The 20,023-nt window shown below is 52.5% G+C and overlaps 1 protein-coding gene across 3 annotated transcripts; it reads right to left on the bottom strand.

Annotated features, from left to right (window-relative positions):
- Window positions 1-3,379: 3,379 nt before the first annotated feature.
- HNRNPL (heterogeneous nuclear ribonucleoprotein L) lies at window positions 3,380-19,153 on the bottom strand. Of its 3 annotated transcripts, none has more exons than XM_064381340.1 (13): window positions 19,102-19,153; window positions 13,956-14,074; window positions 12,793-13,030; window positions 12,579-12,664; window positions 10,887-10,983; window positions 10,732-10,804; window positions 7,438-7,509; window positions 7,046-7,326; window positions 5,861-5,982; window positions 5,368-5,569; window positions 4,589-4,646; window positions 4,377-4,472; window positions 3,380-3,773 (listed from the first exon to the last, which is right to left on the bottom strand). In XM_064381340.1, the coding sequence occupies exons 3-13, from the start codon at window positions 13,015-13,017 to the stop codon at window positions 3,715-3,717; spliced, it is 1,371 nt and encodes a 456-aa protein (XP_064237410.1). In that variant the 5' UTR covers window positions 13,018-13,030; window positions 13,956-14,074; window positions 19,102-19,153; the 3' UTR covers window positions 3,380-3,714. The 3 variants fall into 3 exon arrangements, with proteins under 3 accessions (XP_064237410.1, XP_021532237.1, XP_021532236.1); XM_021676562.2 differs by lacking the exon at window positions 19,102-19,153 and adding an exon at window positions 16,035-16,321; XM_021676561.2 differs by lacking the exon at window positions 19,102-19,153 and adding an exon at window positions 16,035-16,321 and having other exon boundaries at window positions 7,046-7,509.
- Window positions 19,154-20,023: the final 870 nt, after the last annotated feature.

The raw sequence follows: 20,023 nt of genomic DNA, 5'->3' as shown, positions 1-20,023 counted from the left end.
ACAGATGGGCCAACATTAAGCGCTGACTGTATAATATGAACTCCCACGAGATCATACTATTTTCCACTGTATGCAGAGGAAACTGGCCCAGGCACCGGAAGGCACTAGGTTCAAGGTCGCTGGGCTTCAGGAGGGCTAAAGCAGGATTACCTGGCTCCAGAGTTCATGTTCTTAGCCGGGAGGGGTGGCTCACACCTGTAATCCCAGCACTTTGGGAGGCCGAAGCGGATGGATTACGTGAGGTCAGGAGTTTGAGACTAGCCTGGTGAACATGGTGAAACACTGTCTCTACTAAAAATACAAAAATTAACCAGGCCTGGTGGCGCACATATGTAGTCCCAGCTACTTGGGAGGCCGAGGCAAGAGAATCGCTTGAACCTAGGAGGCGAAGGTTGCAGTAAGCCCTGATCACGACACTGCATTCCAGCCTAGGTGAACCAGCAAGAATCTGTCTCAAAAAAAAAAAAAAAAAAAAAGCCCAGACATGGTGGCTCACGTCTGTAATCCAGCACTTTGGGAGGCCAAGGCAGCAAATCACCTGAGGTCAGGAGTTCAAGACCAGTCTGGCCAACAGGGCGAAACCACATCTCTACTAAAAATACAAAAATTAACCAGGTGTGATGGCACATGCCCGTAATCCCAACAGGAGGCCTAAAGCAAAAAAATTGCTCGAACCTGGGAGACGAGGTTGCAGTGAGCCGAGACTGCGCCAGTGCACTCCAACCTGGGCGACAGAGCAACACTGTCTCAAAAAAAAAAAAAGCTCATGTTCTTAAAAAACACAAAATGGAACTCCCTTAGGAAAAGCCAGTTACCCAAGGGCATAAAAAGTACTGTAAAACCTCTTAAGTATGCTCCTTAGGGAGACACTGAGCAAGGCGGTGAACACATGTCTCTGGGCCAGTGGGACTGAAGTATCTTTCCTTCTTAATGATTCTGTCTCCTGTCTGGTTTCACAGAGAAACAGGCTCTTCTGGAAGACAGAACCATTAACTACCCATCAACAGCAGACTGTTTATATCATGGAAAACTCTGAAACCTTTATGCAAAGATAAAAATGTGTGAGAAAAAATGTGATGTAATAGAACATTTAATATGATCCTTTGCTCCTTTGGTGTAAAAAAAAAAGTATAGCTGGGCTGGGTGTGGTGGCTTACGTCTGTAACCCCAGCACTTTAGGAGGCTGAGGCAGGCAGATCACCCGAAGTCAGGAGTTTGAGACCAGCCTGGCCAACATGGTAAAACCCCATCTCTACTCAAAATACAAAAGTTAGCTGGGCATGGTGGCAGGTGCCTATAATCCCAGCTACTTGGGAGACCGAGGCAGAGGTTGCAGCGAGCAGAGATCGCACCACTGCACACCAGAACTTCAGCCTGGGTGTGGTGACAGAGTGAGACTCCATCTGAAAAAAAAATTTTTAAAAATAGAGCTGGACATGCACAGAACATGGCATATGTATGTAGTATCTCTGCAAGGAGACTCAAACTGCTAACAGAAAATGAAATTGGATGCTAGGAGACAAACTGGTAAAATTCACTTTTTATCTCCTTGACTGGCTTAAAAACACCCCCAGTTGATTTTGTTTATAGCTGCAACATGACTGTAGTTTTTCCTTGTCTAGAGGTTGTTTGAAACTTTCCAAAGTGAAACAAAACTTCTTCATTTGCTAAATGATGCTTTTGTGACTTCATTAAATGTTAACAACGTTAAGGCCCAGCACAGTGGTTCATGCCTTGTAATCCCAGCTCTTTGGGAGGCCAAGGCGGGTAGGTCACTTGAGGTCAGGAGTTCGAGACTATCCTGGACAATATGGTGAAACCCCATCTTTACTAAAATTACAAAAAAACAGCTGGGCATGGTGGCATGCACCTGTAATCCCAGCTACTCGGGAGGCTGAGGCAGAATTGCTTGAACCCGGGAGGTGGAGGTTGCAGTGAGCAGAGATCACTCCACTGTACACCAGACTGGGCGACAGAGCAAGACTCAGTCTCAAAAAAGAGAATTCCTTATTCACAGTAAATTCCCAAAGTGGGTTATTCTCAAGCACATATGCATAAACTCCAAGGTTTGTGACCTGCTCCTTTGCAGGTGACCTCTTCCTTCCAACAGTACTCAAAGTCCTTAAACCAGGATCCTTCCAGGTGATACCCCCACAGCAAGGCATCTTCACAGATTCACACCTACAAGTGGGGAGTTATCTACCATATGTTGCAATTATGTTTTGAGATATGGTCTCACTGTGTCACTCAGGATGGAGTACAGCGGTGCCATCACAGCTCATGCGATCCTCCTGCCTCAGCCCCCAGGAGTAGCTGAAACTATAGGCACAGGGCCTGTCACCATGCCCTTATCACTTTTGTACTTTTTGTTGACAGGTTTTGCCATATTGCCCAGGCTGGTCTCAAACTACTGGCCTTAAGTGATCTGCCCGCCTTGGCTTCCCAAAGTGCTGGGATTACAGGCATGGGCCACCCATCCAGCTATATATATCCTTTAACCCAGCAATTCCACTGGTAGGAATTTACCTACTGGTATCAGGGAAGTTGGCCAAGATATCTGTGTAAAGACACATGTAACTCTTTGGGACCAGGTTGAATAAATCATGACACATCTATACAATGATACTGCAAGGGTAAAGACAAGACACTCTGAAACGATACAGAACACAAAGCGTTTTGTTGATAGGGTCTCACCTTGTTGCCCAGGCTGTAGTGCAGTGATCCAATCACAGCTCACTGCAGCCTCACCCTCCCAGGCTGGGGTGATCCACCCCCGCCTGCTGGGTAGTTGGGATTACATGCACGTGCCACCATGTCCAGCTCATTTTATTATTTACTTTTAGTAGAGATGGGGTTTCACCATGACCAGGCTGGAAACCATTTTTCTTGAGACAAGGTCTCTCTTGTCACCCAGGCTGGAGTGCAGTGGTTATCACTGCAGTGTTAACCTCCCAGGCTCAACTGACCCACCTGCCTCGGCCTCCTGAGTAGCTTGGACTACAGGTGTGTGTCACCAAACACACCTCAACTTTTTTGTAGTGGTAAGGTTTTGCCATGCTGCTGAGGCTGGTCTTCAACTCCTAAGCTCAAGGTTATCTGGCCCGCCTTGGCCTCTGCAAAGTGCTGGGAGCATAGGCTGATGACCCACCACACCTGACAGAGCTTGCTTGGGCAGGGCCCAGGAAGAATGCCATCAGGCCTGCTGGATTTTCCTCAAAGACAGCTGCTAGCACCATTCCCAGTCTGTAGCCCACCCTGCTCCTCTCAGGGTTCTGTATGCCTCTAGAGGGCCTATGACCGTGCCCAGGCCTGCCTGCGCCTCTTCAGGACATAGTGAGAGGGAGAAGGGCAGATCCATCCTGGAATCCCAGCCAAGTGCTGTGTTTATTTTCCAAACAATTTTATTGAAATGTGCCAAGAGTACATGGGCAGCACAAATGTACGAACAGGAAAAAAAAATCACATGGACAATAATTTTTAAAAGTGAAGGTTAATCTTGGGAGATATCAGTTCCCCTCTCCCTCCCCCTGCAGATTTCCAGCGTTTCCATTAAGGTTAAGCCTCTATGAACCTAGCATTAAAAAAAAAGAAAAGAAAAGAAAATAATAAAAGAATGCAAGATCTTCTGCAAAAAACAGAAACAAAAAACAAAAAATGGCGTAAAGGAAAGAGAAATGTCTTCCTGCTCAGATAGGACTCTTCCTAGGCACCTAATTAGGAGGCGTGCTGAGCGGTGGAGAAACACAACTTCAGAGTGTAAGGGTATGGACCATCTGCAAAGAAGGAGAGAGAAGTTGGTTGGGCCCTTTGTCTTTGGAGGCTCCCCAAATCCATTTTCCCTCAAATTGTGTACCCATCTCTCATTTTCTGCAGGTCAGCTGCAGGGGTCTAAAGAGTGACTGCCCAACATGAGGCTTCAAGATGAGCCAATGATCAATTATGCATAACGTTTCTCCTTTTCTTCCTTCATTCCAATGGAGAATCCCATTCCTATCTCCTTCTCTAGCCCAAGGCAATGGGCCTCTCCCAGCAACCCGATGGGCAAGTTTTATCTGCTGGCTAGTGTTGCCTCTTTCCTAGGTAAGAGAGTGGCCTTCCTATATCTAAGCCAGTCTCTGATGCAAAGGGAGAATGCCGCCTCTCTGGAGGACAAGCCTGAGCAACTCCCAAGCTGGCAGAGCAGGTGGCAGCAGGTAGTCAGGCTGGCTCTCCCACGGGGAGCATACGCTGCTCTCCTGGTGACCAGGTCCCACCTGCCTGTGTCACCAACGGTCTGGGGTCCTATCTCAAGAGCAGGAAAGATACCCCTGGCCTGAAGCCAGCCAACTCATTAGGTCACCAGGGTGATGATGCCTGCAGCACACACAGACACTCACTTGGGTTTTTCATCTGGTAATGGTTCAGGAAGCCCAGAGTCTCCAGGGCATCGCTCTTAGATTCCCACTCCAGCAGTCCAGAGGAGCTGCGCTCACCTGATTGCAAAGCAAGGAGAAAAGCAAAGGTTTTAGACTGACCCAGTAGGAACTAGGCAGCTGCCCATCAACCACCAAGGAACTAACTAGGGGAAGGAGGTAGGCACACAACTCACTTTTGCCTGAGAATACTTTCACAGAAGACGGCCGCTTTACTCCCAGCTCATCGCAGATCTGCAAAAAAAACAGGTAGTAAATGAACTCTGAAACAAAAAGGCTGCCATACAGGATTCAAGCAGACCAGGCCCTGCATGACTCAGTACTTGGAAGTTTTTGGGAGAAAAGGCTTCTAGATTTTATTACACCCCCTAAGGCATCCCTGTGCCATAATAAAGGCCAGCAACAACACTACTAAGGTGCCTGAAATGGGAAGCTGCTTTCTTCTCTCCCATCTTCAGCAGGCATCTGGTTATCGGCACCGGGCTGCTTGCTGAACTCAAGGCCAACATTTCAGACCACAGCCAGATCCACTTGAGTTCCTCCTCCTCCCTTCCTGCCGCCTCAGTTCCCCCTGGCTGAGCTTTACAGGGTCCACCTTCTGATGGCATCAGGGTGATGGCACCCCGAGGCTCCCCCAATGTGGTTGTTGTGAAATTGGGCCCTCACCACTGGGCCTGTGAAGCAGCTTTCCTAGCACATGAGTAGTTGCCCTGCTTGCCAAAAATGCAAGGAGCGCGGCAAATGCTACTGTTGCTAGAAACTTGGTGCCATTCTCACTTTGTCTAGTTTGAGAGCAGGGATCCCCATCTGTCCTGGCCTCTGCTGTGTCCCCAGCACTCAACCAAGGGCCAGGCAGGGCAGCAGTTCAATAGCTATTTGCAGAAAAGACCAAAATGAACAGGCTGCTTCGGCTGTGGTGAGGACCTGACTGCCTGCACAGCTCCATGGTCCGCACCTCAAAGAAGTTCTCCTCGGTCACCTCCAGCGGGGCGTTGAAGAAGTGCAACACATTGCTGGGGTGCTGGATGCGGTTCTTGGCTGCCTGCTCCGGGGTGGAGAACCGATTGTTCCGGGATTCACTGAAGTCTTTGTAACTGCAAGACCCATCTTCCAACCCGTATGACTGACCGGGCATGATGGCTGGCTGCTTGGAGACACTGCAAGAGGGAAGAAAGGGGAGCCTCTATCATAGCCAAAGTTGTCCCCCAAACCTTCCTCTGTTGCCTCGAGGTTCAGCTGGCCCTGTTTACCTTGGGGCACTGCTCTACAGCTGAGGCAAGGCTGACCCACTTTATCCTGTAGTGTCAGAAGAATGCCTGGGAACACACCTGCCGCACCCCATTCCTGTGTGGGTAAACACCTCAGCCTCACTATGCTCCTCTACTGGGCTGTTCCCTTCCCTTTCTCTCCCCCATACCTGTGCCACCCTCTCTAGCCCGAGCACCTACCAGACATTCAGCTTCTGCCCAAACATGAAGTTGTTGTTGAGGTGGGTAATGGCCCGGTCCACAGCATAGCCATCAGCCATCTCCACCATGGCGGCCCCCGGCTTGCTTTTCATGAATTTCACCTTGGGGAGAGCAGCTGCAGTCAGCACCTCTGTCCGGCTACCAGGGACCCCTCTCTTGTCCCTCCCAAGTTAGAGTAACACCTGCTCTGGGCCCCCAGGTCCTCACACGGTCAATCAGGACCTCTAGAAAAACATGACTGGCCCACACCAAGTGCTCAACTCAAGATGAGAAGCAGAGCCTGGGCTGTGTTTTCAACTGTGGGACATAATCCATCAGTGAGTCATTTAGTGAGGCACAACAGAAAACTCTGCAGGAATGAGAAAAAATCAGCCACTTTCACCATTCTGCCTGCAACACACAGACATGTGTTACCTATGGATGTCTGTATCCACGGTCAGAAGGTAAAATCCTCCTTCAGCTGGGTTACAACAGAGCGCTGCTGGCTCTGGAACCTGGCAGTCTGCCTCTGAGTCCTGCTTCCCATAAAGGCTATGTGAACCTGGGTAGGTTATTTAACCCCTGTGCTCCACTTCCCCCACCCATCTCATGAAGGATTGTGAGAAATTACACAAGTCACTACATGTAAAGCACCTTTAACAGTGCCTAATAAGATCACTCCACCTGTGTCACTAGCTACTCTAAGTGATGGGCCAAGTCAGGAGCTGCATGAAGGCTCCCAAGACCCTTAATGTAAGCAAAACGCCACCCAGTCTCAGGGAGACACTCAGCCACCACCCAGCACCAGCCAACTGTCCCATGGGAAGGCAAGAAGGCCTAGTGTCGCCAGATCGTCTCAAATTTTGAGGAGGAAATCCTTTCATGATGGTGTTTCACTATTAACGAGTTCATTTTTATGTTTTCTAAATCTCTATATTCATGTACTGGTAAATATTAGTACTTTTATGTGATAAAGTCCTGGTTTTTTTCTTTTTTAACAATGGTGATTCAAAAACAAAATACCCACCGTAACACAGTGAGAACCAAATAGAGCCCATGTGCAAGCAGGCTGCCTGGGCTCACTGAGTCCCTCAGTCGGGCTGCCCGCCCCGCCCAGACTCCCCGTGCTGACTGGCAAGATACAAAGCTCAAGCGAGGGACCCAGCAGTCCTGGCGGCAGCTCACCTTCTCCACATTGCCATACAAGCAGAAGACATTGAAGACTCGGTCACAGTTCATCTTAGATTGATCCAAGCCATAGACCATGAGCACAGGGCTGTCGGCGTGAGGGCCATACTCGGGTGGTGGGGGAGGGGGTGGGGGGTGCCCATACTGGGGGCCGTAGCGACTTGGGCCCCGACGGTGACCCCCCACTGGTGGACCCATCCTTCTCCCTTCGTAGTGAGGTGGGGGGGGCCCGTAGCCCTCATCATGGTAATGGCTGTGGTACCCACCGTGGGGCCCTCCTGGGGGATGGGAAGGAAAGAGAGGGAGGACGGGTGAGAATTTGCACGGCGGGCGGCGGGCAGGGGCACATGAGCCACGGGAGTCCACGGAGGGGAACCCCCTGCCCTCACCATATTCTGCGGGGTGATCTCCCAGGAGAGGGGGCTGCCTCTGGCGTTTGTTGGGGTTGCTGCCAGGGTCACCTGCAGACAGAGAAAACAGTTAGAGTCTCACTCAGAAATTAGGGTCTCTCCCTCCCTCTTGACTGCACAGGCTGACCTGAGTCCCCCAGCTCCTACAAGCTGTAAGCCCTCCCTTCAAGGGCTGTATCCTTCCTCCTTTCATGATCTGACCTATGGTGGGCATGAAGCCCGAGCCTCAAAGTTGGCACCCACTCTCCCTCCCCTACTCATACTAAAGGGCTGATCTTGTTCTGTGAAGGACAAGGCATTGTGTGCTCTCACCTGCCCTGGCCCTGGGAGGAAGCCCAGCTCCTGGGCCTTCTGAGGAACCTGCAGCTGCTATGGAAGCTGATATACTGTGGGGGCCAAAAGCAGCTTTCAGAACTGACTCCCAATGAAGGGAGAGTAGATTAAGACCAGGAAAATAACCCAGGAGGAAGGAAATCTTGATCCCCAAAGCCCCCAAGTATCTAGGCGCTCTAGGCCGTCTCTCTAGGTCCCTTCTTTCTTAATCCCAGAACCCCTTCCTCCCAGTCCTGCCAGCCCAAGAGGGACTGACTACAAGAGCTGACAAGCAGGGCAACAGCAGTATCAGTTCAAAGAAGCAATCATGTACAAGGCATCGACATTCCCACACCCAACAATGGCGCAGATCCACCCCAACCCCAGCAGTTCATAATCGCTGCCGTTAACTTAGCGCTTAAGTGGCAGGCACTGGGCTAAGCGCTTTACAGACATCACAGCTTCTCAAATTCCTCACAACAACCCTATGAGGTAGGTTCTGATATTGTAGCCCCATTTTACAGATAGGAAAACTGAGTCATTAACTTTTAACTGAGCAGTTATAAGACACTTTGGCCCAAAGTCACAAAGTCAGTGGCTGAGTCAGATTTGAACCCAGGTCTGGCTGACTCCAAAACTCAGGGCTGGAAACCACTGCCCTTTCCTGCCACCCGGCCTGGGTTTTGTTAACAGTCATTACGAGGATGGAAAGGACTACTTACAGCAGAAGTACAGAGTACAATGTCCATTTTTCACAAAAACAAATCTGTATTTTCTCTTACCATTGGACGCTTCAACAGTGAGTTAGCACAGTTCTGAAAGATGGCGTCCCATCAAACATACACTGCGACCCTGCATCACATGGTTTTACAGTCATAAATACAAGTCACGGTACACATCCGCTACAATTTTTTTAAAGAATTGTTTTAAAAGTCAGTATTTTGATTAAATCAAAAATGGCTCACAGATGTTCTGTCCTCAGAAGATATCAGAAAAGTGGAAATAAAGGTGTATGAAGTGGGTAGTGTCCCTCCGTGTTGTCACCTCCTCAAGTATGTGCTGCAGTGCGGTGGTGCGGTGCTTCTGGCTGTGTAGCGCTCCGTGTGCGTGTCTCCTGGTATGAGGTGTGCCAGTGGCCCCACTACGCTCGCACTTTTGGCCTTGGGAGCGCGCCTGGTTACCCGCCAGCAGGTAACTGTGTGCCTCTGAGCTGTTTGGCTGTCTGGTTTTTGGTCTGTTTGGTTTGATTTTTTGTTGTTGTTGTGGTTTTAAGTTTTTTTTTTTTGGTTTCTGATCTCCAGTTGGTGCAGATTATGTTGGCAGCCGGTGACTGCAGAAAAAATAAAAATATCAAAACAGAAAAAAAGAAGGCCCTCCCCAAACAAAAGGACTTAAAAAACAAAACCCATATGGCGAGGAATGGAAGAGGATCCTATTGTCTTGGAGGCCCATGGAATCTACTTCGGTCTATGAAACGTTCTCCGAAAAGAGCACCGCTCGCTGGCTGGCTGGGAGAGCTCTGTTCTCTGTGTTTCCTACTTCTGTGTACATTCTCGGGTTCAAGTTTGCTTGGATTTTGACTTTTTTTTAAAAATGTTTAATAAAAAAGCAGTGTCTGCTGCCATGTTGCGTCTCTTTCTCTCTTTGTCTCTGTATGCCTCTGTCTCTGTGCTTGTAGCTGTTCCTTGGAGCACGGTGTGGTGTTCTTGATGTAGTGAGCTCAAGTCTGCGGCTGTTTCTGGGGACGTGGTGGAGGCTGCATGTTCTGTTCTCTCCAGGAAGAGCTAGTGGTTTTCTACCCTGTGTGTTGGTGAGCAATGTGCAGAGGCAGAGCCGCTGAAGTATGGTTCCTGAGGGGTGGCGAAGCACCGCCCTCACTCCAGGTCACCTCATCAGCCCTTGTTTTTTTTGGCCCCAGCCTTGGGGCTGCCAAAGCTGAGAGGCATCAAAACCAATGCACAGCCAGCCCGTGCCATTAGCCCCTGCCGATCTGCACATCTTCTATTTATGTTCCTTGGAGAAGAAATGGTTGTTGCCATGTTTCTGTTAGCAGTCATGTAATGCCATTGCCCGCTCTGGTACATTCACTTGGTCACCAATTTGCCTCTGACCTTTGGAGGGAGCAGCCAGGCCCACAAGGCCCACTGTGAGGATCCTTGGGAGAGTCTAGCCCACCCTGCCCACTGCTTCCCAGATGCAAGGGCAAGCAAGACAGGCCTGCCTAGGAATGGGGGCCTCTGGCCTCTCAGGACCTGTGCGATGTCAGCATCGAGCCTCCTCCCTCAGCCCATGGACTGGTCCGACGTTACCAGACCAAGACAGACACAGAGATGGACGGTCTTGCTGGGGGGCTGCCGCTGTTTCTCATAGGCAATCCACCACCTGTCCCTCCTACCAAAGGCAAACCATTCTTGACAGACACTAGAAGGGGGTTGTCCATTTGGGCCCCCTGCAGAGATGTTGCATCCCCTCTACAAATGATGTGAGGCATGTCCGCCCTGATCCAATCCAGAGTGTCTCACCTCCACAGGGTCAGCTTGCTCAAAGGCTCGCTGCAAGAGCCCAGGAGACCTCATCACCCCCCACACTGTCACTCCCCCAAATCAGACCCTCTCAACAGCATAGAACAAGAGAACAATTCCTGGCTCAGCAAGAATGGAGTCAGTGACCTTAACCAGACTCTCAAAGGAGCCACTCCCATGCCTCATCCTCAGTGAGGCACTGCTCCCTGCCCATCCAGGCTTCCTGGGCAGCACTGGAGGACCATAAGCAGCACTGAGAACCCATGGAGGCCCCTCACTCCCCCTCTCCCACTAAGGTGTCAAGAGCTGACCCCAAGGCCCTCCCATGTCCATGGGGAGCCCAATGGCATTACATAACCCTGAGCCCAGGCCTATGAAGTGCACTAGTCGAGTGAAGGCAAGACAGGTATGTTTAGAACAAAGTGGCCGTCAGGATTACCTTGTCCACTGAGATTGGGGTTTGTGTAGTCCCAAGTATCCTGATCATTCTTGAACACATTCAAGCGTGTAGGCTGCAAGAAGACAAGACTTGACGTCAGCCATTCCCCAGCTCACCTGGAAGCTAATGAGGAGCAGGCAACCTCCCAGACGTACCTTTGCATATTCAATCTTCAGAGTGCAACACCCAGAATAGATATCAGCCCCATTGAGCGAGGCCTTGGCCCGCTGGGCACTTTGAACAGAGTCAAATGTGAGTCAAGTTAAGGAAACTCCCAACACAGGACATATTTGAGAAGGGCTTCGTTGCCCCAGAAGGGGATAAGGACAAGGTAGTATCCAGAGACTGTGGCGTATGTGGAGGCTTTGGGATCAGCTCACTGCCCAGCCACTAGCCTCAGGTTAACAGACCGTAATGGTGTAGATGGACTCAACACTGCCCTGGGTGAGAAGTTACTGGCCAGAGTTCTCTTGCAATCTGCACCCCACCTATGCCCACCAACAACCTCTTCTGCCACCATACTACCTTCATCTCGGTCCTCTCTCAGTCCCTTTGACTAAATCTGAAACATCAACCCAATTACAGCTCTGCCCGCAAAGTCCATCAGTGGCTTTTCCCTGCCCGAAGCATCACACTGCTATCTGTCTAGGATGCCCTAAAAACTTCTTTCAATGTCTATTACAAACCCCTGTCCACTTGCCAGCTACTCTGCAGTCCTCAGGTCTTTCAGTTTCTCCAACACAAGCCCCTTCCGACTTTACAACCTTTGCAGAGGCTGTTTCTCCCACCTTGAATATCAGCTCCTATTTGCTCATAGAAATAGGACATTGCCTCCTCAGAAACCTTCCCACATTCCCCACTCCCTTCCGTTTTTTTTAATATGGAGTCTGGCTCTATTGCCCAGGCTGGAGTGCAGTGGTATTAATCTCAGCTCACTGCAACCTCCGCCTCTCAGGCTTAAGCAATTCTCCTGCCTTAGCCTCCAGAGTAGCTAGGATTATAGGCACTCACCACCATGCCTGGCTAATTTTTGTATTTTTATGAGAGACAGGGTTTCACCATGTTGGCCAGGCTGGTCTTGAACTTCGGATCTCAGGTGATACACCCGCCTTGGCCTCCCAACGTGCTGGTATTATAGGCATGAGCCACTGCACTCAGCCCGCCCCACATCCCTTTTAAATTCCTTTTCCCAGGGGGACATTTGCTCAGGACCTCTTTGAGATTGTGTTCCCCAGACCTTGGTCACTCGTATTTGGGTTAGAAAAAACATCTTTAAAAATAAATTCCAGCTAGGCACAGTGGCTCACGCCCGTAATCCCAACACTTTGGGAGGCTGAGGTGGGTAGATCACAAGGTCAGGAAATCAAGACCATCCTGGCTAAGACAGTGAAACCCCATCTCTACTAAAAGTACAAAAATAAAAAATAAAAAATAAATTAGCCAGGCGTGGTGGCATGTGCCTGTAGTCCCAGCTATTCAGGAGGCTGAGGCAGGAAAATTGCTTGAACCAAGGAGGTAGAGGTTGCAGTGAGCTGAGATCGTGCTACTGCACTCCAGCCTGGGCGACACAGCGAGACTCCATCTCAAAAATAAATAAATAAATAAAATAAAAATTAATTCCTTTTGTATCTCCTAACACTGCTCTCTCCCCTAAGATTTACACACCCACACGATATGCCTGGTTCTGTAACTGCCTCCCTGCTCAGTCACTGGGCTCTGTGAAGGCACTTGGCATATGGCAGGGCACTCCCGTGGTCAGGAGACACATGCTGGCTCAAAGAATGGCCATTGCCAAGCCCTGTAAGAGTCCCTACCCTAAGGAAGACCTGTTTTCCAGCAAAGGATATTCCACCATGGCCTGAACTCCATTCTTCCGGAAAATGACAATTCTCTGAACAGGGCCACAAGGATTACAGATAGTGTAAAGAACATCCTGCAAAAGCAAACACAGGCAAGATGAAGGGACACTGGCAGGTCAGTCTGGCTTGGGGGAGGGAATAGGGAAAAAGGGAAGACGGGAGCCCTCACAAGGCACCACAAGGAATGTCTGCTGGCACATACCGTGGTGATGGAATAGATGGGGTTCAGGATGGTAAAGAGAAGCACACTGTTCACGCTCCGGGAGTCATCCGAGTCCCCGGGGCGGGAGATCTTCTGGCTGGTAGAGTAGTTAACAAAAGCTGGGTGACCGGCAATGTATATTTGGTTGTCGGCTGCGTAATTCACTGCATTGCAAGCCCCCAACACATCTTCAAACTCCACCAGTGCTTGTCTCTTTTTAGGCATTACCACCACATAGCTGGCAGAGAAAAAAACAGTTTCAGTTCTCTCAGGAAAATGGAGATAGAAGGGAATCATTCAATTTTTTGAGAACTGACTCTTCCATGGCTTCTGGACTCCTCTGCAAACCTATCATGGTCCCTGAACTGAACACCCAGTGCCATAAGTAGTACCACAGGCCAAAGAGGTCTAGCTCAGCCATCACCTCCACTGGGAAGCCTTCCTGACCTCTCCTCACCAGACTGTCTGTCAGATGCTGCCCAAAGAAGGCTTCTTGCACTTACGCTATCACAGTGCAAATCATTCTGGTGGGCAACTTTCTAAGAGAAGGAATCCAGAACAGTTGTGCTCACTACTGTATCTGCAGTACATAGCACGCACCAAATATTCAGTAATTATTTGGTGAATAAAACATTACTGGCCAGGGACAGTGGCTCACTGTTACAGTGAGTAACAGTGGCCTGTAACCCGTAAACTTGGGAGACCTAGGTGGACTGATTACTTGAGCCCAGGAGTTTGAGACCAGCCTGGCCAACATGGCAAAACCTTGCCTCTACAAAATAAAAATAAAAATGAGCTGGGTGTGGTGGCGTATGCCTGTAGTCCCAGCTCATGAGTATGAGGCTGAGGTGGAAGGACTGCCTGAGCCTGCATGAGATTGTGCCACTACAGTCAAGCCTGGGCCACAGAGTGAGACCTTGCCCTGTCTCACAAGAGAACACTGACTAGAGACTACAAGGCAGAGAAGGAAGGAAGGAAGGAAAAAGGATCATGGAATTTGCTGTCATTAGACACAAAGTACAACGGCCAGCCCAAAAGCAGAGAAGCCACAGAACCTAGACCAGAATGGCCAACAAATCACCATTTCCAACCAGAAATCATAGAGACATAAGGACACCAAGGAGTCAATTTTGGAAGCCCAACACCTGGCCCAAGCCCAATACCTGATGGGTCCAAACTCCTGCAAGGCCTCCACAAGGTCAGCTTCCACCACACCGTCAATCAGGCCCCTGATGTGGACAACTGGGGAGGCAGGGGTTTTGTGCGGGTCATCGTAGTTCTCCTGAGAAAGGAAGCAGAAACAGGAATTCTTTCTTGCTGTACAAGATGAAGGCCCACTGGCCTCTGTGCTGTTGTAGACCCAGTTAGATAAGACAGCTCGATGCTACCCAGGAAGGATGCACAGGACAGAGCAGGGGCAGCAGCTAAAGCCCATCACCCCAGAAGGATTCTGGATCAGCAAATAGTGGTTCTGAGTAGGTGGTCACTTGCCCACTGGCTCTGTAGCTTCTAGGGAAGGCAGAATGGAGGGGGGACCACACAAGTCCCAAATCCTTAGGTTCTTCCAGGGACCTCTCTCTCTTCCCACTGGTCCACTCGACCAAGGAAACATGCCCAAAGAGTAGCTGGGAAAGAAGACACGCTGGCAGGAAGGGCTCTAACAGCTATCCACTACAGTTTGAATGAGGACATCCCCTTTGGATGTGCCCCAAGTTCTTTGCCCTTTTGCTGGCTGAGCCATCGTCACCCAGCTAAGCACGCCTGTTCCCCACGACTCACACCCGGGTTCAGTCACAGCAAAAAAACAACACGTGCCCCAGAAACTGGGGCAGCTAGGCCAGTCTTGACCCCTTCTAATCCTGAATCACCCTCCCACCAAAACCTGCTTTGAAAATTACTGCCTAGGTCAGACTACGGAAAAGACAAGGCCGCCTTTTAGAAAGAGAAGAAACTCCAACTCATACCATTAAGAACGAAGACTGCTCCTTCCTAGAAGTATCTTATACCCACTCACACATAGAAGAAGCCTCTGGTCATCAGGAAGATTAACTCCCTTCCACTTCTCCTGGGCTCTGGGGACAGCCTCAAGACTGAGAATGGGGACAGCCTCAAGACTGAGAATCACTGGGGACAAATGCGTGGAATGGGGGTAGAATCGTATTCTATCTCAAGAACAAACTACCCAAACCACAGGGGGAGGCACTCCCGTTCTAACTCCAGCCCTGCCCCTCACTAGCTGTGCCACCTACGCTAATTCACCTCAACTCTCCTGGCCCATTTAACCCTCTGTAAATCGGGAATCCCAGTATAGCCCCAAACTTCACCGAAGAGCGTCAGTAATTCAATTAAGATGTCTTTAAAACCTGTGGGACAAGGCCTGAAGATCAAGAGGCTAGCAACTCCTAACTCCTAAACCCCGGACAGCCCTGCAAACAGGCTGCACTGCAAGACTTCAAGATTTTGTAGGGAGAGGGACGGGTAAAATACAACCACTCCGTATAAAACCACTCGCTGCTGATTACAAGGAGCCGAAATGCTTCCAGCATGGCCAGGGAGGTTTGGTTTATCAAACCCTCCATACCCAGTGAATCCCCAGAAATTGTAAGCAAGCTTGTGAAGGTTTTAAAGCTTCGCTTAATTCCCAAACAGCAAAAAAATGCACTTCACAAGTCCATCTTCCCATTTTCAATGCCCACAAAAATGGGGGAGATAATCTCTGTTCTGGCATTTATGGTCTAACACAGTCTTTTCTGTATAGAAATAAGGTTGGACCTTTAATTAAGCTGCGATCGGACGGAATTCCCCACTCGAGAGGACAAGGCCGCCGCCCACCCCTTCCCAATCACGAAGCGCTCCCCCAACCGCCCACGAGGCCGGGCGGGAGAACTGCGCCTGCGCAAGGAGCCACCGAAGAAAATGATAAAGGGGGAAAAAAAACTGCCCGGCCGCGTGCCCGGCCCCCACACGCCAGCCCGCGGCGCCTGCGCACTAGACTAATCGCCTCACGAGCTACTTCCTCCGCGCACCCCACACCCCTCTACGGACTGCGCGCAAGCGCAGGCGCCTGTCCTCGCGCAAACCCCGCCGTTTGCTCAACGGCCGCCCCTCCCCCTCCCCCACCCCCTCAACGGCGCGAGGGCCTGGGCGCGTGCGCAGAGGCCCCCTAAAAAAATAAAATGCCCTCAAGTGGGAAATTGTCCCCCACTTCCTGGCCTTCCCGGCGCCCAGGGCCCTGGCCTCACCCCGCCGCCGCCGCCGCCCGCCGCCCCAGCTCCTCCACCGCCACCGCCGCCGCCTCCGTGCTGGTCGCCAGCGTTGTCAGTCTTCAGCCGCTTAGGGGCCCGGCCGCCCTCACTGCCGCCGCCGTAGTAGCGGCCACCGCCGCCTCCGCCGCCCGCCGCCGCCATCTTCACCATCGCTCCCGACCGCCTCCGCTGCTCGTCCGGCTGCTGCCTCTGCTCCAGCCGCCGACGCCGCTTCTCCGCCCGGGGCAGCAGCCTCCGCGACATGGCGGCGCAGAACCCGCCTCCCCCCGCCTCTCATTGGGGGAGGGACACGCCCGTCACCCGCCGCCCCCACCCGATAGGGGGAGCCACTGGTCCCGCCGCGGGGGGAGGGTAGGCCTCCACACGCCTTGCGCGCCTATTGGACACTGCCCACGCCGTTCTGCAGGAGAGGCCGCCCTCGTTTGTCTGAGACACTCTTTATAGGTGATCGCTTTCTGCCAGTCATTCCGTCGACCCCGCCGCCTTAAAATAAAATCCAATTTAATAGGTCGGATTTCTAGGGCCGCTGGCCTCCCTGACAGCACCTGATAGGAGCGGCGCACCAAACCGCCCAAGAATCCCCGCCTCCTTCCCGGCTTCACTGGTCTCCTCGCTAATCCATCAAGCCGAAAGTCTTTATCACCCAGTCACAGTAACTTCTTTCCGCGCCACTTCGCAACGAGACAAGGAAGCCCCTCCCTTTTTTGGTCTCTCTCCAGTGGTTACTACGAATGCCCATTCTTCTGCGTCTCCACTGATTGGTCAATGAAGAGTGGAGCGCACCCTCTCACCAGATGGTCGGACTACTGGTACTCTCTTATTGGATAAAAATGGGGAGCCCCACCCTAGTATAGGCGCTTTTTGGTGCAGTCTCGGAGACGCGCGAAGGCGGAAAAACGCATGCGCAAATGTGCTTTCAGGCGCCGCCCAGAGGCGGGGCCACCCCTCAAGAGAGCGACGGCCTGGAGTACCCAGAGTATTTATGCAGCTCCTGCTGTGTGCGCGCCGGAAGGCTAGACCGAGATTGGCAGGAACTCCCAAGATATCTCTTGTCGCGATCACTATACCCTGTTCCTCTCCACCTCTAGAAGGAATTCTTTTTTTTTTTTTTTTTTTTTTTTTTTTTTTTTTGAGACGGAGTTTCGCTCTTGATACCCAGGCTGGAGTGCAATGGCGCGATCTCGGCTCACCGCAACCTCCGCCTCCTGGGTTCAGGCAATTCTCCTGCCTCAGCCTCCTGAGTAGCTGGGATTACAGGCACGTGCCACCGTGCCCAGCTAATTTTTTGTATTAGTAGAGACGGGGTTTCACCATGTTGACCAGGATGGTCTCGATCTCTTGACCTCGTGATCCACCCGCCTCAGCCTCCCAAAGTGCTGGGATTACAGGCTTGAGCCACCGCGCCCGGCGAAGGAATTCTTTAAAATCCCAAATCAACCTTCTCCTCAGTATAAACCACTCGCTGCTGCCGACTGTTCTCGGACCCTGCCCAGTTCTAAATTCAGCCGCAACCCCTTTCAGTTTCCCTTGGGAGAAGGCTCTTCCGCTCACTGTTGATCTGTGCCGGTGCAGTCCCTTCCACCTGGAAGTCCCTTCACTACCCCTCCGGCAGGAGCTAAGGGCTAAGTCATCTTGTCCTTGCGATCTCAGTTCACAGGTCCCTGCCGCGTCCCAGACCCCCAGGCTTCCCCCCAAAGCCTGTGGTTTTCACCTGACAGCTCGACCCCTTTGAGCGCCATAGGAGGTCCTGGCCCCGACCTTGGAGAGGGTGGCCACCTACCAAGTGCCCAGTGCAGCACCTGGCACAGTGCAAGCCCCCTGCACAGGGGAGGCGTTCTTGAGATCTGTGCTTGCGTCGGGCCTTTCCTCCTCAAGGGCGGGGTAAGACCACCCGCACTGCCCCGCAGAGAATGCCGGAGGGTATCTCCAGCCTCCAGCGAAGCCCAACTGGCTAAACCTGAGGGTAGGGAGAGGAGCGCTCCAGTTATCGCCGGCAGGCGGCGGGGCAAACGAGGATTGACCCAGAAGCTAACGTTTTGGGGCTGCCTCGCGCGTGTGGCGGGGTGGGCACCTCGGTGAAGCTATTGGCAAGTGACAATGTCGCCAAAGGGTGGGGGAAGCGAAGCTAGCGTCGTGAGAAATGCGTGGACGCCCAAAAAGTTCTGCAGAACCTTTCGAGTTGAGGTCCTGGTGGAAACTGACTTTGAAATGAAGGTCGTGTGTTGTGGATCACACCTGTAATCCCAGCACTTTGAGATGCCAAGGCGGGAGGCTCGCTTGAACCCAGGACTTCGAGACCAGCCTGGGCAACGAAGTGTGACCCCGTCATTACAAAAAATACAAAAATTAGCCGGACGTGGTGCCGCGTGGCTGTAGTCCCAGCTACTTCGGAGGCCGAAGCGGGAGGATCGCTGGAGCCCAGGAGTTCGAGGTTGCAGTGAGCTGTGATCACGCCCCTGCACTCCAGTCTGGGCGACAGAGCCAGACCCTATCTCAGAAAAAATGGGGTCAATGGCAATACGAGAGGGGGTCAGGCCTGGTGGATCTGCCGGTAAAGGGAAATAAAGTTTGGAGAGGGGGGCCGTCCTGGGGACCTCAGCCAGCTCCCCTCCCCCCACCCCTCCGACACCGGGAAGATCCGAATACGCTAGCGGAAGAGACACAGGGGCGGGGCCGCGTCTGAAGCACGTGACCCGTGTGACGAAAGAAGGCGGGGCCGGCCGCGACGAAGGGCGGGGTCGCTCTGTCCCAACGTCAGAGGAATGCGGTGGGGGGAGGGGGAGAGAGGGGGCCCCTCCCCTCCCCGCCCCCGCGCCAGGCCCGGACGCCCCTCGCGCCGGCGCGCGCGGCCGGAACGCGGCGGAACGGTTTCCCCGGCGCCGCACGTTCCAGGCCGCCGGCCCGGCCTCGTGACCCGCGCCCCCCGCCCTCCCCGCCGCCGCCCCGCCCCCACCCCGCTGCTTCGACCCCGGCCCCAGGCTGCGCGCGGCGTCGCCCGCAGTGCCCCCGTCACCCTCCCGGACCCCTCGCCCCCAGCCCCTACCAGCTCGGCGGCGAGCCTGGCCGGCCGTCCCGGATCGAAAAGAGCAGACACTGGGAAGTTTTGGGAGAGGGAGGGGCGGACCTTAAAGGGACCACGACCTTTTTTCAGTCCCGTAGCGGGGAGAAAAATTGGGGGGGGCGCGGGAGCGGAGACGCGGCAGGGGACCGAGGGTCACACTGCAGGGGAATGAATGGAGGAAACCAGGCGAGAAAGGAGTGGGAAGACCTTGGAGCCGCGGTGTTCGGGCTCCGCGTCCCTTTTCCCCCAAAACCCACCCCCGCCCCCCCGCCGACAGAAAGTCACGCAGTTGTTTGAGACTCGCGCATCATTCCTCCTGGTCAGCCAAGTGTTGTTTTGGCTGAGGCAAGTGTTTGGGGTGTCCATTGAGCACGTAGGGAAATGGGCTGAAGAGACGCAAGTGACTAACCCAGGATGCCACAGCTTGCCAGTGGCATGGCGGGGCTGGTCTGACGCCAGAGCAGACGCATCCCCACTGCACTGCAGGGCCTATTAGGGTGATGGGGGAGGCCGTAGAGAAGGGGGTTTCAGGGCAGGGGCCTGGAGCCCACCCTGCCGTGGTTCCAATGTGGAGGCTGCATTTACTGTCTCTGTACCCTTGGGAAAGTCACAGCCTTCCTCGTCTGTTAGGGGAATGGCAATAGCAGCTTCGTCTGGGTGGTCATGAGGAATGCAGAGAATGTCTGGAAACGGGACCTCGGGGCCTACCCCCACTTCACAGATGAAGTAAAACTGGCCAGGAGGGCGGAAGAACCGCGGGAAATTACCACAGCTGAGCAGCCTCTGAGAGAGCAAGTCGCTCCCGTTCTTAACCCGCACAAAGCTTAATCCGACCCTTCAGATCCTTGTAAACCCATGCCAGCCAGGCATGGCGGCTTCCTCTGTAATCCCAGCACTTCGGAAG

Source organism: Aotus nancymaae, unplaced genomic scaffold (genome assembly GCF_030222135.1).
Source record: "Aotus nancymaae isolate 86718 unplaced genomic scaffold, 86718_ANA_hifiasm-v0.15.2.pri h1tg000028l, whole genome shotgun sequence".
NCBI lineage: Eukaryota > Metazoa > Chordata > Mammalia > Primates > Aotidae > Aotus > Aotus nancymaae.
This window is presented reverse-complemented; position numbering and strand designations above follow the sequence as displayed.

Coding starts and splice junctions, on each gene's coding strand:
- HNRNPL (XM_021676561.2), bottom strand. CDS start 16,301: ATGTCGCGGAGGCTGCTGCCCCGGGCGGAGAAGCGGCGTCGGCGGCTG. Junction 13,031..13,955: donor CAGGAGTTTGGACCCATCAG/GTATTGGGCTTG, acceptor TTTCTCTGCCAG/CTATGTGGTGGTAATGCCTA. Junction 4,473..4,588: donor GAAAGTATTCTCAGGCAAAA/GTGAGTTGTGTG, acceptor CTTTGCAATCAG/GTGAGCGCAGCTCCTCTGGA.